We start from the raw sequence: 15,280 nt of genomic DNA, 5'->3' as shown, positions 1-15,280 counted from the left end.
CCTTTCCCTGTCCATAAAAGGTACGGACAGTCCTGCAGAGAGAAACCTAACAAGGATGTTTGTTGGATGCACAGCTCCACGTGGCCAAGTTCCAAGTGCAGAAGTCCCTCGTGGCTTTCTATTCACAAGGGCTTTTCAACTCAGAAAGACGCCTTTTTAGTTCCAGACCAGAACCAGGGATGCATTCTCCCTCCATACATGATCCTAGTGAAATTGCCATCATAACCAAATTTCTTAATCCTGGATTCACATTCATGATGTTATTTAAGAATCTAAAAATAAAAGCTGTGGCTAGCTCTAGCTTTTGTATGCATGCATATTAATTTAAACCATTTCCCTTTAATTATATTTAACACACATTAGAAATTTAGTAATTATAAAAGACCTTTAATTATCAACAGTCATTATTATCACTATTATTAACATATATTAAACACCCACAGTCTGTTAAATGCTGTACTCAAGATAAAAGGCATTAACCTTGCAATTCCACTGTGACCACATTGGAAGACAATCTTCCTGTTCCAGACATAGTAGAAAATTATACTTGCCTAGCCTGACAAAGAGCCAATGGATGAGTTGGGGATAAAATCTACTTGTCTCAACCTCTAGACAATTGCATAAACAAAGAATGGCTATAAAACCCTGGTGCTTTAAGCACATCTGAGTCTTTTTTTCCACAAATGTGTTTAATGTCTGTATCAAATGCTCTTGTGGTGGGAAGTCCTTCTTCTCAGGGGTATCTGAATTGTGTAAACAGTCATGTCACTTGAGACCAGCTCTACAGTATAAGCTTTGGCTTTAGCTAGAACAATACCATTTTTGGTAGAAAAATGAAGTGTAACTGTAGAATAATGAAAATAAACTGTGAGTTTTTTTTTAGGAAGAACTAATAAACTGGCTTTGAAGGCAGCTTCAGATGAGCATTGCACAAAGCATTTGAACAATGGTAGCAGCATGGGAGTGGTGTTGGAACTTCCAGAACTTCCAAGGATGTATCTGACTTAAGGGGAGGAAAAAGCCTACATTTCAGATTGAGACACATTTGAAAAGCTTTTCTTTTTTATTTTGAAGGTTGAACTTTGTCTTTTCTTGGGCTACTGACATGTGCTATGGTTGTTTGTTTGCTGGGTAGGGGTGGTAAGATGGAGATCTATCAGCTGCACATCTGGAGGGGAAATAATTGATATTCTTTGGTTCACTGTGTTGAAAAAAATTGGGGGGTTATTTCCAGCTAGTCAATGAATTATATAAAATACTTGACAAGGTAATACTGAATTACTATATGATTTCTGTCCAACATTGGGCTAATGTAAGTACTTCGTGCATGTTTAAGGTAGGTTTGGCTAAACTACGAAGTTCTAAAGTTTAGGTATTATGGTGGTTTGAATGAGAAATTTCCCTATATGCTCAGGTATTTGAATACTTGTGCTCAGCTGGTAGTGCTTTTGGAGGAAGTATAGCCTTCCTAGAGAACGTACATCACTGGGGGGTAGGCTTTGAGGGTTTGCAGCCTCACCCCACTTCTAGTTGCTCTCTATGAACTCTTCCTCTGGAACCACTAGCCAAAATAAACTTTCCCTCTTCAAAGTTGCTTGGTATTTTATCACAGGAAAAATAACAAGAAAAGCAACAACAACAACAAAACTGTAAATAATACAGAAGTTGGTATCAGTGGGTGGGCTATTGGTGTGAAAAAAAAAAAAAAGAACCCAAAAAACCCTGTCCATGTACATGTTGTTTTGGGAGTCATTGTGGAAGACTTTGGAATTTCAAACTAGAAAAAGCAGTTGAGTGTTGTAAGCAGTGCTGAATGGGCCTGTCTAGTAGGAGCTTAAAGACAATAAGTACTGAGAGCAATGTGGGAAGTGTGGGCCTGGGTCATGAGGTTTCAGAGGCCATTTGTGTGATATTTTGCAAAGTATCTGGCTACCTTCTTCCCATGTCCTAAGAACTTGCAGAATGCTAAATTAAATCATAATGAATTAATTTCTTTGCTGGTGCAAATTTCAAGACAGTGTAATTTTGAATCTGTGGCATGATTACTATTGATAATTTTGCAGATCTACAGTGAAAAAGACCCAAGTGGAAGAGAAATACAAAATTTGAAGTTTGGAAAGAAAAAGTACTATGAAGTTTAATATTACAGCCAAGTCATGTGCAGAAAGAGAGGCTATAATTGTTACAGATTAGTGCCACTAAGGAGAGGCCTCCAGCTTTGCACTGGAACAGTAAGAAAGGTGTCCCAGTGGCAAGATCTCACCCAGCTAAGCTTCCAATTTGTGAAAGAGAGCCCAAAGGGACTTCTATTCCTACAAAGCAGCTACACACAAAAGCTGTTTCTAATGTGGTTGGTGGGGGGCAAGTGTCCAACTCAAGCTGGCAGCCAAAACTTGGTAGTGTCATCCAAATTACAGTGGCTTTGGAGGCATGAAAACTGCAAATTTGAGGAGGGTCATGCATTCTTTCTCAGTGGTTCCAGACAGTCACTGAGGTCAGGCAATGTGTGGCAGTGCCACATTGTATATTGGATATTATTCTTTTATTATATATATAGTTTACAGATTTTTTTCTCCCAAGTTATATTCAGGGTACCTGTGGTTTCACATAAATATTAAAATTGCTTTTCCTAGTTCTACAAAGAATGTCATTAGTATTTTGATAGGGAAGGATAGCTTTTTTAAAATTTTACAAATGGTTTTGAGAAAACTAAACATTGACATGACATTGGTGCATGTATGTGTATGTGTGTGCTTGTGCATGTGTGTGTTTGTGCGTGTGTGTGCATGTTTATTTTGCTTTATAATTTTTTTTGAACTAGGTCTTACTCTGTAGCCCATGCTGGCCCAAGCTAGTCTTGAACTCAAAGCAATCTTCCTGACTCAGCTTCCCAAGTATTGGGATTATATTATTCACAACAGATAAAATTAGAAGGTTCAGGATATATTATACTAGACAAACTAAGCCACTCAAACAAAGACAAGTGTTTCATGATTCCACTTATATGAGGTTCCAAGGGTTTCTAAATCAGAATTGTGGTTGTCAAGCTGAAGGAAAATGAATTATTGTTTAATGGGTACAGAGTTCACTTTTATAAAATGAAGAGTTCTAGAGATAATGATAATGGATAATGTGGCTTAAAATGACAAATTTTATGTGTATTTTGCCACAACATCAAAAGGAAAACAGCTTTTATAAAAAGCCATGCTAAGAAATTTAACATGTATCTTAGAGGAATGAGAAACAGTCAGTGATTTTTTTTTTTTTTTTGGTCTTTTTGTTGGGTGTTTTTTTTAACAGGGTCTCTCTAGTCACAATTCACCTGGAAGTCACAATGTGAACCAGAGTGGCCTTGATCTCCCAGAGATCCACCTGCCTCTGCTTCCCGAGGGCTGGGATTAAACGCACACGCCACCATGCCCGCATGGTCAATGATTTTTAAGGCAGGAGATCTTGTGTGAGTGTACTAGTATTTACCTGTCTATTATAGGTAAATAGTAATTTTATTCATGCAAACTAAGAAATCATGTCTTATTGGCTCAACAGCCCTAGTCTGATAATCTAAGTGGAAAACTTCACATCTGAGTCCATGTGATAGGTCTCAGTAAAGAAGCAGGTACATTAAAACATTGTGTAAAGTTACCTCAGGCTATATATCTAAGGAATACAGAAAACAACTTAATTTGATGTTTAATATCAGGCCTTGCCCTTAAGATATCATGTATATTATGAAGATGTTAAAAAAATCCAGAATTATTCCAAATCTAGAATACTCCTGTCTCAAAGCAGATAAGAGACCACAGTGGAATATTCTACAATCTCTAAATACTGTTTTTACTTTCAGACAACTCAAATACAATTTTGACTGTACTACATACTAATGAATGAGCTTTTGATAAGTGTTCTGAACATGAAGCATCACATTATAAACAGCAGTAGTTGCTTTCATGCCTGTTTGCTTTTCTTTGGATGCTTGCAAGAGCATAGCTGAAAGCCAAATATGCTTTATCTATAAATTACCAGGAAGAAGGCTTATAAGATTGGCAGTGATTAAAATTAAAGGCAGAGGAAAAGAAGACACCAATCTCTGTAAGCAAGGAAGTCAGTTCTGACTGCAGATGCACTAGCTATCTTTTCCTTTCTGATTTTTGCAATAAATGCCACTCATCCATTCTTACTTAAAAAGTAAGAGTTCTGTCTGGAAAGAATGCTCAAAAAGTCAGATAGAAAACACCAGGGGAATGTCAGAGTGAAAGGTTTTAGCCAGTGGAAGTTGAAAAAGATTTGCAAAAAGTTGTGATTTCAAAAAAAAAAAAAAAAATGGCTAAGATCTGTCAGAACGCTCTGGATTCTCGATTGCTGTACAACAGTCACTTCAAAACTAACTCACTCCAGATGTCCCTATGATCATCTAGTCAGACATCAAAAGCTACATGGTGACAAGCTCACATGCTGCTTATGAGGATGTTGTATGTTTCCACAAGTGTAAAACTTGCACAGTAGCTACTTTTAAAATGTGATTCATCTACATCAGAATTCTACTTTATGGAAGAGCTATTAGGAAAGGAACCACCCTCCTGAGAAAGAAGTCTTTCTAATGTCTCCACAATGTCATTCTATCACTGTATTTGAATGCAGCAACCAAAATGAAACTTGCACTTGAGAGAAGTTTATGTTGTGAGGAAAAAAATATCTCCCATCAGAAGAGGTGTCTCTGAATTCTACCATGTTCAATGAGAAAAGAGAAAGGCCCCCTTTCTCTCAGAACTAGTAGATCTTGCTGTTTCTCATTAAACCTTTTCAGTCCATGCCATGGAATTTTATAAATGGCTGTAGCATGGAAGGTCTGCACAGAAGATGAGGATATCTTGAAGACACAGTTCTTACCCATGACTAACCTTGGCCTAACCTGCCTACTAGGGCTTTAGTCTTCAGATTTTAGTGGCAGCTCTCTTCCTTGAATGTGTGTGTACATGTGTGTACAGGCATGCTTCTATGCTACTGCCTATGTGAGTGTTTGGTTCTTATTTCAAATTATTCTCCTTATTATCTACGTTGGCAAATAAACAAAGATTACTGGTGTCTTAGGTAGAAAGATTCACAAGTAATCTATGAGCACCTATGAAGTTCAAGACTCTAAAATGAAATTTAAAGTTGAATTCATCCAAATCAAGTTAAAACTACATCTGGAATCCAGAAGTCATTAGTTTGGATGTTTATGTTGCCAATTATAACTGGAATTTATGTTTTCCCCTGTTTATTATTTTCTTTGAGATATACACAATTTAGGAGTGAATCATCTACAATTAAAAGAATTCTCTCAAGGTCACAGTGTTATTAATTCAATCAAAGCACATGTTCTTGACCTTCAGAATGAGACTACTTTAAACATCAGCTAAGCAAACTTCAAACAACACTGGATTTGTCCTAAGTGCTAAAGTGAACATATTTCTCTCATTAGTCTTTTGTCAAGAAACACTCTGCACATGTCCACAAAGTAGTTAATCCACATGCCAGAAACATTTTTATTTTATTTGATATCAGTCAAAATTAGAAAAACCTACTAAGAAAGATATAAAAGAAGAAAATTAGAAGGGAACATCTTTAAATGCAGTGGTCTAAGAAATCAACCCCTAATTCAAGTCAGAAGTTCTCTAAATTCTATGAACACAGTTATTAGGAAAGTATGATATTACTACTGACAAGATAACTAACTTTATGGTTATAGAATTCACAATTTTGTTGACAAGGAGATAAAATACAGATAACTGATTCTACTACCTATGTGTCATTTTATAGTCTATGTTCTCCTATAACGTTTACTTGCAAAAATCAGTGTTTGTAACAATTTATGTATAGAATTAAGAAGGTTTGTTCTCACTATTTCTATTTTTGGTTTGAAACAATGCTGGAGTCATGCTAGTTCTTAGAAGATGAGCTAGGTCTCAAAACTCAAACTGCTGACCCTAGCTACCAGTTCACATTTTAATAGCAAGTGAAGTTATGTTTAAACATTTCTTCCTCCTTGACAACATGAAGAAATTATAATAACACATTTTCTTAAAGCAGAAACTTCTCAACAAAACCATTTGGGAAGAAAATAGCATGTTAAATGAATTTCACAATACAATTCATATATATACATATATATATGTATGATGGGTACATACACTCTCACACACATATAGATGCATACATTTATACAATACACACCCTTATAAAATGAGCTAAAGCTTAAAGGTTGTTTAGCTTAAGGGCTGTTGAACTGAAATACTGTTGCCTATCTCAGAAATAACAGTTGTAAGCATCACACATTTATGAGAACCTATCATGGGCCAGGCACTATGCCTGGGGACTTAAATATATATATAAAAAAAAAGCCTCCAAGGAGCCTGCAGTTTTGAAACTATGCAGACATGCCAACCAACAGTGATATTTCAGGGAGATAAGAGCTAACAGACACCCTGCATAGGGCAGCTCTCTTCACGCTTGAGGGAAGCTGAGCAGCGTAACGCTGAAGAGCAGAGTCTAGGTAAAGAACGTGCATGTTGATTGCTAAAAAATGCAGGATTTTGGTAATCTTATATATGCTCTGGAAGACAGGACTGCCTTAGATCTGATCTTCTCAACCAGGCTCCAAGTTTTCCAAGGACAGGAATAATGTCTTGGGCTTACCTAATAACACACAGCATAAAGTTGGATATCTAAAAGGTTAATCAATGTATTGTGATATGGAAGTAAAACTCATTTAGTTTTCATCGTATTCAGACTCAGAATATCAGTCAAAGAAGACTTGCCATGGTTAGATTTTTTAAATTTTTGCAACAGACATCTGAATAGATTTAAAAAAATTTTGAAACAGATATCTGAATAGTTACCTTTTGTTTAGATTTCCAGTTCTGAACTAGACCAAGGTAAATAATGGAGCAGCACACACCTGAACAGGGCCACATTTTCCAGTCCTTTACTGGTCATGGCATAGGCATTCAAATAATCCAAATTTGTTTTACTAATTTCTTCAAAATTCAGTGAAAAACTATGCTACAGTATCAATTGGGCTTCTGACTCTCCTCTACCTAAATTTGAGTCTCACGGCACAATTGCTTTAGAAATTAAGCTGCCTCAACTTGCCAAACTTAGTAAACATTTGGCTCCATGAACCATTGCTCCACAGCTTTATCTCTTAAAAACAAAGCCATATGAAAACTATCATTGCAATGTGTCTCCAAGCTCTGGCCTTATCAGCACACAGCGTGAACAGCTGGAGTTACAAACACCAGGACTATTATTAAATCACTGTTTGGGAGGGGCAGGGAGGGAAAACCTTTTGTGGGCTTCAGTATCTCTACATAATACAATTATGTGTTACATGCTCTTTATCCCTCCCTTTTGCTCTATAGCATTCATCGCTCCTTGTTGAAAGACAATAGATGGCAACTGCATTCAGATATACCACAGCATCTATAGTCACTATTCTATTACCGTCTTTCTATAGCTACTTAATTGATATCTAATGGATAGAAAATATGATTTGGTCATTCAAAATGTTTGCCAAACTCAGTGTTGGGGTCTGATATAAGTTCATTTAATTTTCATCGTGTCCAGAATCAAATAGGTAGTGAAGGACAGCAGATCACGGTTAGCTGGTTTGGGTGTATAGTCAGCAGCCCACAATCGAATGTCCTCTGACACCTCAATAAGCAATTTGATTTTAATCCTACCAAGCAAGCTACTTAATTTTAACTGTAATATCTCAATGATTTCTTTCATGAGAAATTTCAATCCAGGAGAAACATCTATTATAATTTCAATATATGCGATATACCTGGAAAGAGGTATGCCATACAACAGGGCATGTCTTTGCTCACAGTTCATCATATTATATGTAAGATGCAAAAAGAATGCTGCTGTTCACTGGACATACTTCCTATCCCTGGCAGTAGCTACCTGCCAGAATCTTTGCTGATAAAATCCCCAAATCTCCAAAGATGGGTTGGATTTTCACTTCTCTTCCAAGAGTACACTCCAGACAACTAGAAATTCTTCCCTGAGGATATAGCCCATAACCAGCTTGCATCCTTCTCCCTTACCTTTATTCTGACTAACACCTGTACTGTAACTGAGTGAACATATACATATGGTTCTTAGGGGAAAAAACTTTCATTCTTCTTAAAACCTTGAATTAATAGTCTATATGTTACATTGGAAAGGGACTAACATGATGAAATAACCTTAATCATTTAATAGTCAGCAACAGCAGGAAGAGGGTGAAAATTTTCTACTTCTTAACTTCCATCAGTCCTCATTGTCTGAGATTTGGCAGTTTCCCTGAATTATTTAATCTAACCTCCAAAATGTGGCTCTTGATCTTGATCTTTTGTTCTCATTTAAATTCTAAAGAGTATTAGAGTTCTATACATACCCCATACATGTAACTTCATAGGTGCCACACCCTGAAACCCATCCATTAATTTCTACTTTAACAATCACCCAAACTGCCAGCTTACTTTTTGAAATAAAATGCATATAATATAGACATCGACTTCTAAAGGCCAGAACAACATTTTCTTAATTTTGGTAATGCAAAAAAATATAACAGATTTAGTATAAGATCCTTTACTATCTGAGAACAACCACAGTACTATAATGTTTAAGAATTCACTTTTTAATTTACTCTCCCTACAGGATCAGTTTGCCTTAAGGTTAAATTCAAAAGTATAAACAGTCATTAAAACACAAACAACCATATTAGTTAACCGGATATTAAGGGGAAAATATCACATGTGTTTTAGAGTTCTCTTCATATTTGGAAACATCAGTTTCAAGGACTTGGTTTTATGGTTCAAGGACTTGGTTTTACGGCATGCCCTTAAGCCAAGAACACCAGGTTACAATCAAGGAAAGGAAGGTAAGACTTCTCATAAGCAAACTCACTACAATATCCTGTCCCTAGGATTCTCTTCCTTTAGTTCAACAGCAGTCAACAGAATGAGATTTTCTATTGTCTTGGAAGATGAATAGCTATTGCTATTTGCACATTAATAGCTATGCCATTCTGATATGATAAGAAGAAAAGAAACACATTTCCATGCTGTTTATCTGATGATACTTTAAGTAACAAAATCTGAAATTTGGTGGGTTTTCAGCATATAAAGAATTTGAAGCTTGCAAGAAATCTGTTTCTTCTAATTTAGGTCCATTTAAAAAATTCTAGCATGTTCCTGAGTATACATCTGAAATAACCAATTTATAATAATTTAATCAGCCAGAAAAGTGCAACTTTTCTAACTTTTGAAAAACACACATCTCTAGGTGTCCATGAAACATCTTCTAGCTGTGGTAAGACCAATGAAGTACAGCTAAAAATAACAGTCATCAACTGTGACTTTAAGGGCAATATTTCAACATAATCAAAATGTGTCAAGTATTCATTCTTCAAATTCTTATGCTGTGGGTTATGAGTAACTTTCATTTCTTGGGAATGATTGAGTATAACCCACTTGGGGTCCTGCTTTCTGTGAATTACTTATACGTGAACACTATTTGGGAGATGGAATTTCCAATTGTTTTTGTCCCTTTGGATATTGGACAGAGAAGTAAGGGAACACAGTTTTTTAAAGTAATTATTTTTTTCATGTTGCTTGCTACAGGGTCACATTATTACACATCCCCATTGTTAACATCACTTATCAGCTAGAGGAATCAAGTGAGTACAGGTATAGCATGAATTATGGTATCTGAAATAGGGAAAAGAAGCCTACATCTCTAATTCATACTCCCTGGGCCTCATCTTGTCCTTGACAAACAAAAGCCTTTCAACTGTTTGCTCTCAGGTGAGATTTGTGGTGGTTGCTTTCCCAAGCTAACCTGGAATTCTACTTCTCTCTCCTCAACTCGGTGAACACCAAGAACAACAGGGTTATAGGTAGCATGCCACATGATTTTCACCTATACCTGAATCTCTCTGAGAGTTAGTGATGACTCAGCATTTTAGGAATAAGCTGGAACTATGCCTAATCATGCTGCCACTCGAGATGACATGGAGCTCAAAATTTTTCCTTCCAGGGTCTCAAACCCTTTAATTCATACCCCATTTACCTCTGTCTAGAGGTACACTGCACAATAGAAATGCAATAAGAACTACAAATATAATTTACAATTTTATACTAGTGATTGCTAGAAAAAGAAATTATAAAAATTATTTTAATCATATATTTTATTCACCCCAAGATACCGAATGTATTATCATTTGAGCACAGTTAACATAAAAGCTACTTAATGAGACTTTTTACTTTTTTTGTATTTTATAAATCTGAATAATTCCCAAGTCTAGATTTGCAGAAATATGAGTAAAAGTAAAATATACAGACAGCCGGCCAAAATGTATCTTTCTTCTAAAAAAGTGGGCATTCCCAAGAATCTTTGCTAACTTTGCCTACAATTCTCATGAGAGGGCTGTTGTGTATTTTTTTCTCGCTTTAGGTGGAGCATATCATAAAAGCACTTACCTGGTAGATTCTTGGGGGTAACAGGCTGAATTAGGTTGACTATTAATTAAAACTGGTTAATTGCTCAGAGATTCTAATTTGCCCAAGATTTAAATGTGTCTAGCATTCTTAAATCCAAATCACATAGGCTAAACACCTTCCATGTACTTTGCTCTAGACAGAGAGAAGGTACAATGTCTGCACCTTGGAATGCTAAGGATTCAAAGGGGTGATTTTATAACTGAAGCAAGAAAAGTCTGAGAGTGCTTCTATCCTGTGACAAGGCAAATACTAAACTCTATTCTTGGAGCTCAGTCTGTGCTTCATCATGCACACAGCCCATTGTGAGGAAAAAAGGAAATGTATTTTCCTTTCCACTCTTTAAAAAAATTTTTATTTAATATTTTTATTTTATGTGTGTGAGTATATGCCTGAGTGTGTGTAAGTGCTCCCAAGACCTACAATGCCCATGGAGGTCAGAAGAGGGCATTGGATCCCTGGAATTGGAGTTACAGATAGTTGTTAGCCATCATGTGGGTTCTGGGAATTGAACCTGGATCCCCTGCAAGAGCAGCCAGTGCTCTTAACTGCTGAGCCATCTCTCCAGCCCTTCCTTTTTACTCTTGATACACAGGCACTTGACCCATACTTGGCAATTTGCATAAGTGGAGGTACAAGCATTATGGGTGCTAGTATTTCTTCTTGATGTAGAGTATGCTTCTCTGCTAGTAACAATATATCACCCACCCATACACCCCAAGTCAGAACTCACTGATGTCCTTGAATGAGGTTATAAAATCTATCAGAAAGAAAGGAGCCCTAAGTTCCTCTAAAAGAAAACAATATTTATGTTATTTAAATTGTTCTAAGCATAGAAAGTACATGATAGAAATATAAAAATATATGTGCATGGATTTTTCTGCACGCAAACAGTGGTAACAAATTAACCAGACAGACTCACTTAGGATATATAGACATCATAAAATATGCATTAAATTGTACTTATTCTTGTTTATATAAATTTTCTCACCTTTATATACTTCCCTTCTCTCAATCCAATGTTTAGACTTAATCTGGTCTTAATCAATGCATGTTTAAAATAAAATAAATTCAAACCAACCAACAAAAAATACCATATCACACCAAAACACTGACTTTGTCTGTATTCATCATTAAAGTAGACCAAACACACCTGATTTTTATTAATGTTGTATAAAATATAGTTCCTTAAAATGACAAAGTTTTCTTTTAATAGTTCATTTTATTTTAAGCTGTGGGGTGTGTGTGTGTGTTTATGCTAATGCAGTGCCCACAGAGGCCAGAAGAGGGCATTGAATATCTTGGAACTGGAATTATAGACAGTTGTTAGCCGACATGTGGATGCTGGGATTCAAACCCACTAGGTCTCCTGCAAGAATAGCCAGTGCTCTTAACCACTGAGCCATCTCTCCAGCCCCCAGGACAGAGTTTTAAAAAGGGTCAGACATAAGATTACATCTAAAATGCTTTCAAGACACTTCGTCATATAAGGAAGTAATGTTCAAAAAATACTGGGCAAATATTAATCTATGTTAAATATTTAATAATTTAGTATGGAAACTTCTACCTTTTACACTGTGGCACACATCTTAAAAACAAAATTATACCAAATCATAAGCGTCTGTTTAACTCATCCTTAAAGTGCTCTAAATAGTGAGATGAAATGAGAAAGAGATAGGCTTTCAGGAGATTTTTTTTTTTTAACTTGGTTACATTACTGGAGATTATTCACTGCAATGACATGTATGGTCATTAACCATAGTTTGTCACTCAGGCTATTCAGATGGATGAACAACCATTACAGCTCGTCCAAGTATCTGAGGATTTAAAGAACAAGACCCTACAGTTTATACGGATGGAAGATACCATATTTTTTTTGGGAATCATTTTTCACGTAACATATCAGTTATAAATACAGCAGTTATAAGTATGTTGGCTTAGAAACATTTTTCCTTATATATATATTTTTTCTCCAATTTCAATGCTAAGTTCTAGAAATCCAATACTGGCATCATATAGCCATGAGAGTGAGAGCTCAAAACTGTATCATCATTGACTGTGGTATGATTTCACAAAACATTGTGCTAACTCATTGAAAATATACAAACTCTGTTTTTGGGCCTTTTGAAGCAGGAGGGCAAAGGGCATGCCGAAAGGTAGTATGCTGGTTCTGGGAGGGTCTTTAGTGCCACATCACTTGAGTTCAATTTCTGGCTCTATCATATCCTAGCTATGTGACCTTGAATAAAGGACTAAAGTTTCCCCTTCTTTAAATTTTCATTAGGAAAATGGAGATTAAAAACTTGTTCTTCTCTAAGTTCTCATGAGTGAAACTCCCTCACGTAACAGAGGACCAGGAACACAATAGGTCACAAATGACCAAAGCATATAGAATAAGAATCTGCAGAGTGTGGGTCCTTGGGCAAGATTCCTATATTAAATTCCACCCACTCAGGGCTCAGGGACTAGTGAAGAAGAGGGGGCTGAAAGATTGTAAGTGCCAGGGAGGAGGTGCATGACCATATGCAAATAGAGTCCTACAGGCTCCTGGGACCTTACTCCTATGAACCTACAGCAATGGTGTCGGCATGCACAAGACCCTTAGAAACTCAAGCAGACAAAAACCCAGCACAGAACTGTGGAAATGGGCAGCAGGCCCCAATTTTAGTGGGAGAATTATTGGCAGCTGATTACTGCTGGGTGAGGAAGGCTGATCTTCCTAAAGGGAGGGACGCTAGATGGGCTGACTGGACCTCAGTGGATGAACTTGCACTGAGGGATGTCTGCAGACATTAACTTGACATCATAGGCCTTGACACAAATGACAAAATGTATGAATTCCAGTGTGAAGGGTATGGGATGGTGCCAATGGAAAAAGGGGTATAAAAATGATTGAGATGTTCTGTATGAAATGAACAAAAAAAAATCAATAAAAAATTTACAAAAAAATTTTGTTCTTACCTATATGTAAAAGTTTAAATGACAATGTAACACACTTAAAACAGTGCCTGGCATGTAATCAGAACTATGTAAGTAATGGATATCATTAATATCCACATACTAGTAATAGATTCTGCTATCTAATTTTATAATTTTGACTTTGTATTTTATCAAAAAACCTCTATCTCATTATCAACTCTTTGGAGCTTGTGGTAAGGCCCTTTGTTCCTTCACAGAAAAGCAAATGGTAGGATACTTACTTGAACAACAGGTTTCAAACTCTGGCTACTGGGGCTTGCAGTGCTTGGCTGGGCATCAGCAGGTGGCCCTGGTGCTGGGTCACTGCTTCTCCTCACCAGCAGTGGAGTGCCTGTGGACAAAAATAAGAGGTGAGAGGTCAAAAGAACCCTGGGGAGAAGAGAATATGTGGCACAATGTGCTTTAATTAAAATAAAAGGTTTATTTATAACATGCTTTCATGTAAAAACATTCTGTTTCTAAGAATGCTTGTAAGTGAATCCACTTACTGCTTTGGGCATCTCCATATAGGATGGCAAGCATGCTCAAAATGTTTCAACCCTCATCTTTCTCTACTTGTACTTTAAAATAAGCCATAGCTTTTAAAAGAATCTGTTAGACAATATAGAAGTGGACAGTGGGTAATCTAAAAGCTGATCTAGGAAATATACAGAGTATTAGAGAATAATTATGCACAAGACTAATGAAGAAGTTCAAACATGCAGTGTAATTTGCTACTCAGTAGGCCTAGAAGTATAGTTATTACTACCATTTGATGTTTCCCAAACCTTTTTAACAATGGTACATACTGAAATAAATTATGGGCTGTTTCCAACATTAATGTCTATTTAAGTATAGAAGGGGATTGGGTCCACTCTCTTTTCCCCTAAAGTAGATAAAACTGATAAAGAAAATAAGTTAGTTCTTCTAAAAATATATCCTGATTTCTTTTTAATTTAATAAAAGCTTCCCGTATTAAATATTTGAGTCAGTTATTACATTCTGAAAAAAAGATCATACTATTAGAAAGTTCAAATGAAATCCAACCTTACCAGAGCCAGCAACCTAACGACTCGCACTGCAATTAGGCTGAAAGTAATTTGCTTCATACAAAATTGGCTGCTATAGAGAAAAGCCTGAAAAAATCTGCTTGTGGTTTAAAAATCACTCTCACAGAAAAATTAACTTTTTATTTGCATGCATTTGGGAAAAGAGCAAAAAACAGATGAATGCAATTTCCCATTTATCAACATTCTGAAAATAATTCCCCGAACTTCTCAAGCTATTTTAGCTTCGAGGAACATTTTCATCTATATTTTAAGTTATTTACTAAACAGATTTTATATGTGTTACAAAATTCTTTTTGTGTAAAACAATCTCCATTACTTTCATCCTTTTCTAGATAGGAGTTGCTTCCTTAAATTTTTTTATAATAAGAAGTTGACATGTTATTCAAGACAGAGACACTATGCTAAAATGGGTTAAAAAGTTCAAATCCTTTTAGCTCTTTATCTTTTTTATCAATAGATAGATCACTATATTACTCTTTACTTCTTCCATTTCAAACTTTCTTAAGCTACTCACGCACTGCATGGCTGGCAATTGTTTCTTGAATGAAACTTGAAAAGAAAGTAGTCTAGAAAGAAGTTCCTTAAAATTCAGTTTCATGCTGGGCGTGGTGGCACTTGCCTTTAATCCCAGCACAGAGGGAGACAGATCTCTGTGAGTTCAAGGCCAGCCTGGTCTACATAGTGAGTTCTAGGCCAGCTGGGCTACTGGGCCTTGCCTCAAAAAAA

General features: G+C 36.2%; 1 protein-coding gene across 3 annotated transcripts in view; it reads right to left on the bottom strand.

Moving 5' to 3' along the window:
- The window catches only part of Pard3b (par-3 family cell polarity regulator beta), a 1,142,550-nt gene that overhangs the window by 575,972 nt on the left and 551,298 nt on the right, over positions 1–15,280 (bottom strand). For all 3 annotated transcript variants that reach the window (XM_017801393.2, XM_017801395.2, XM_029569916.1), the window contains exon 4: positions 13,727–13,836. In XM_017801393.2, the coding sequence (XP_017656882.1) occupies positions 13,727–13,836 (110 nt within the window). The remainder of the gene's footprint in view (positions 1–13,726; positions 13,837–15,280) is intronic.

Source organism: Nannospalax galili, unplaced genomic scaffold (assembly GCF_000622305.1).
Source record: "Nannospalax galili isolate Female #2095 unplaced genomic scaffold, S.galili_v1.0 scaffold281, whole genome shotgun sequence".
NCBI lineage: Eukaryota > Metazoa > Chordata > Mammalia > Rodentia > Spalacidae > Nannospalax > Nannospalax galili.
Note: the sequence above shows the minus strand (reverse complement) of the source record. Positions and strands in the feature narration are given on the sequence as shown.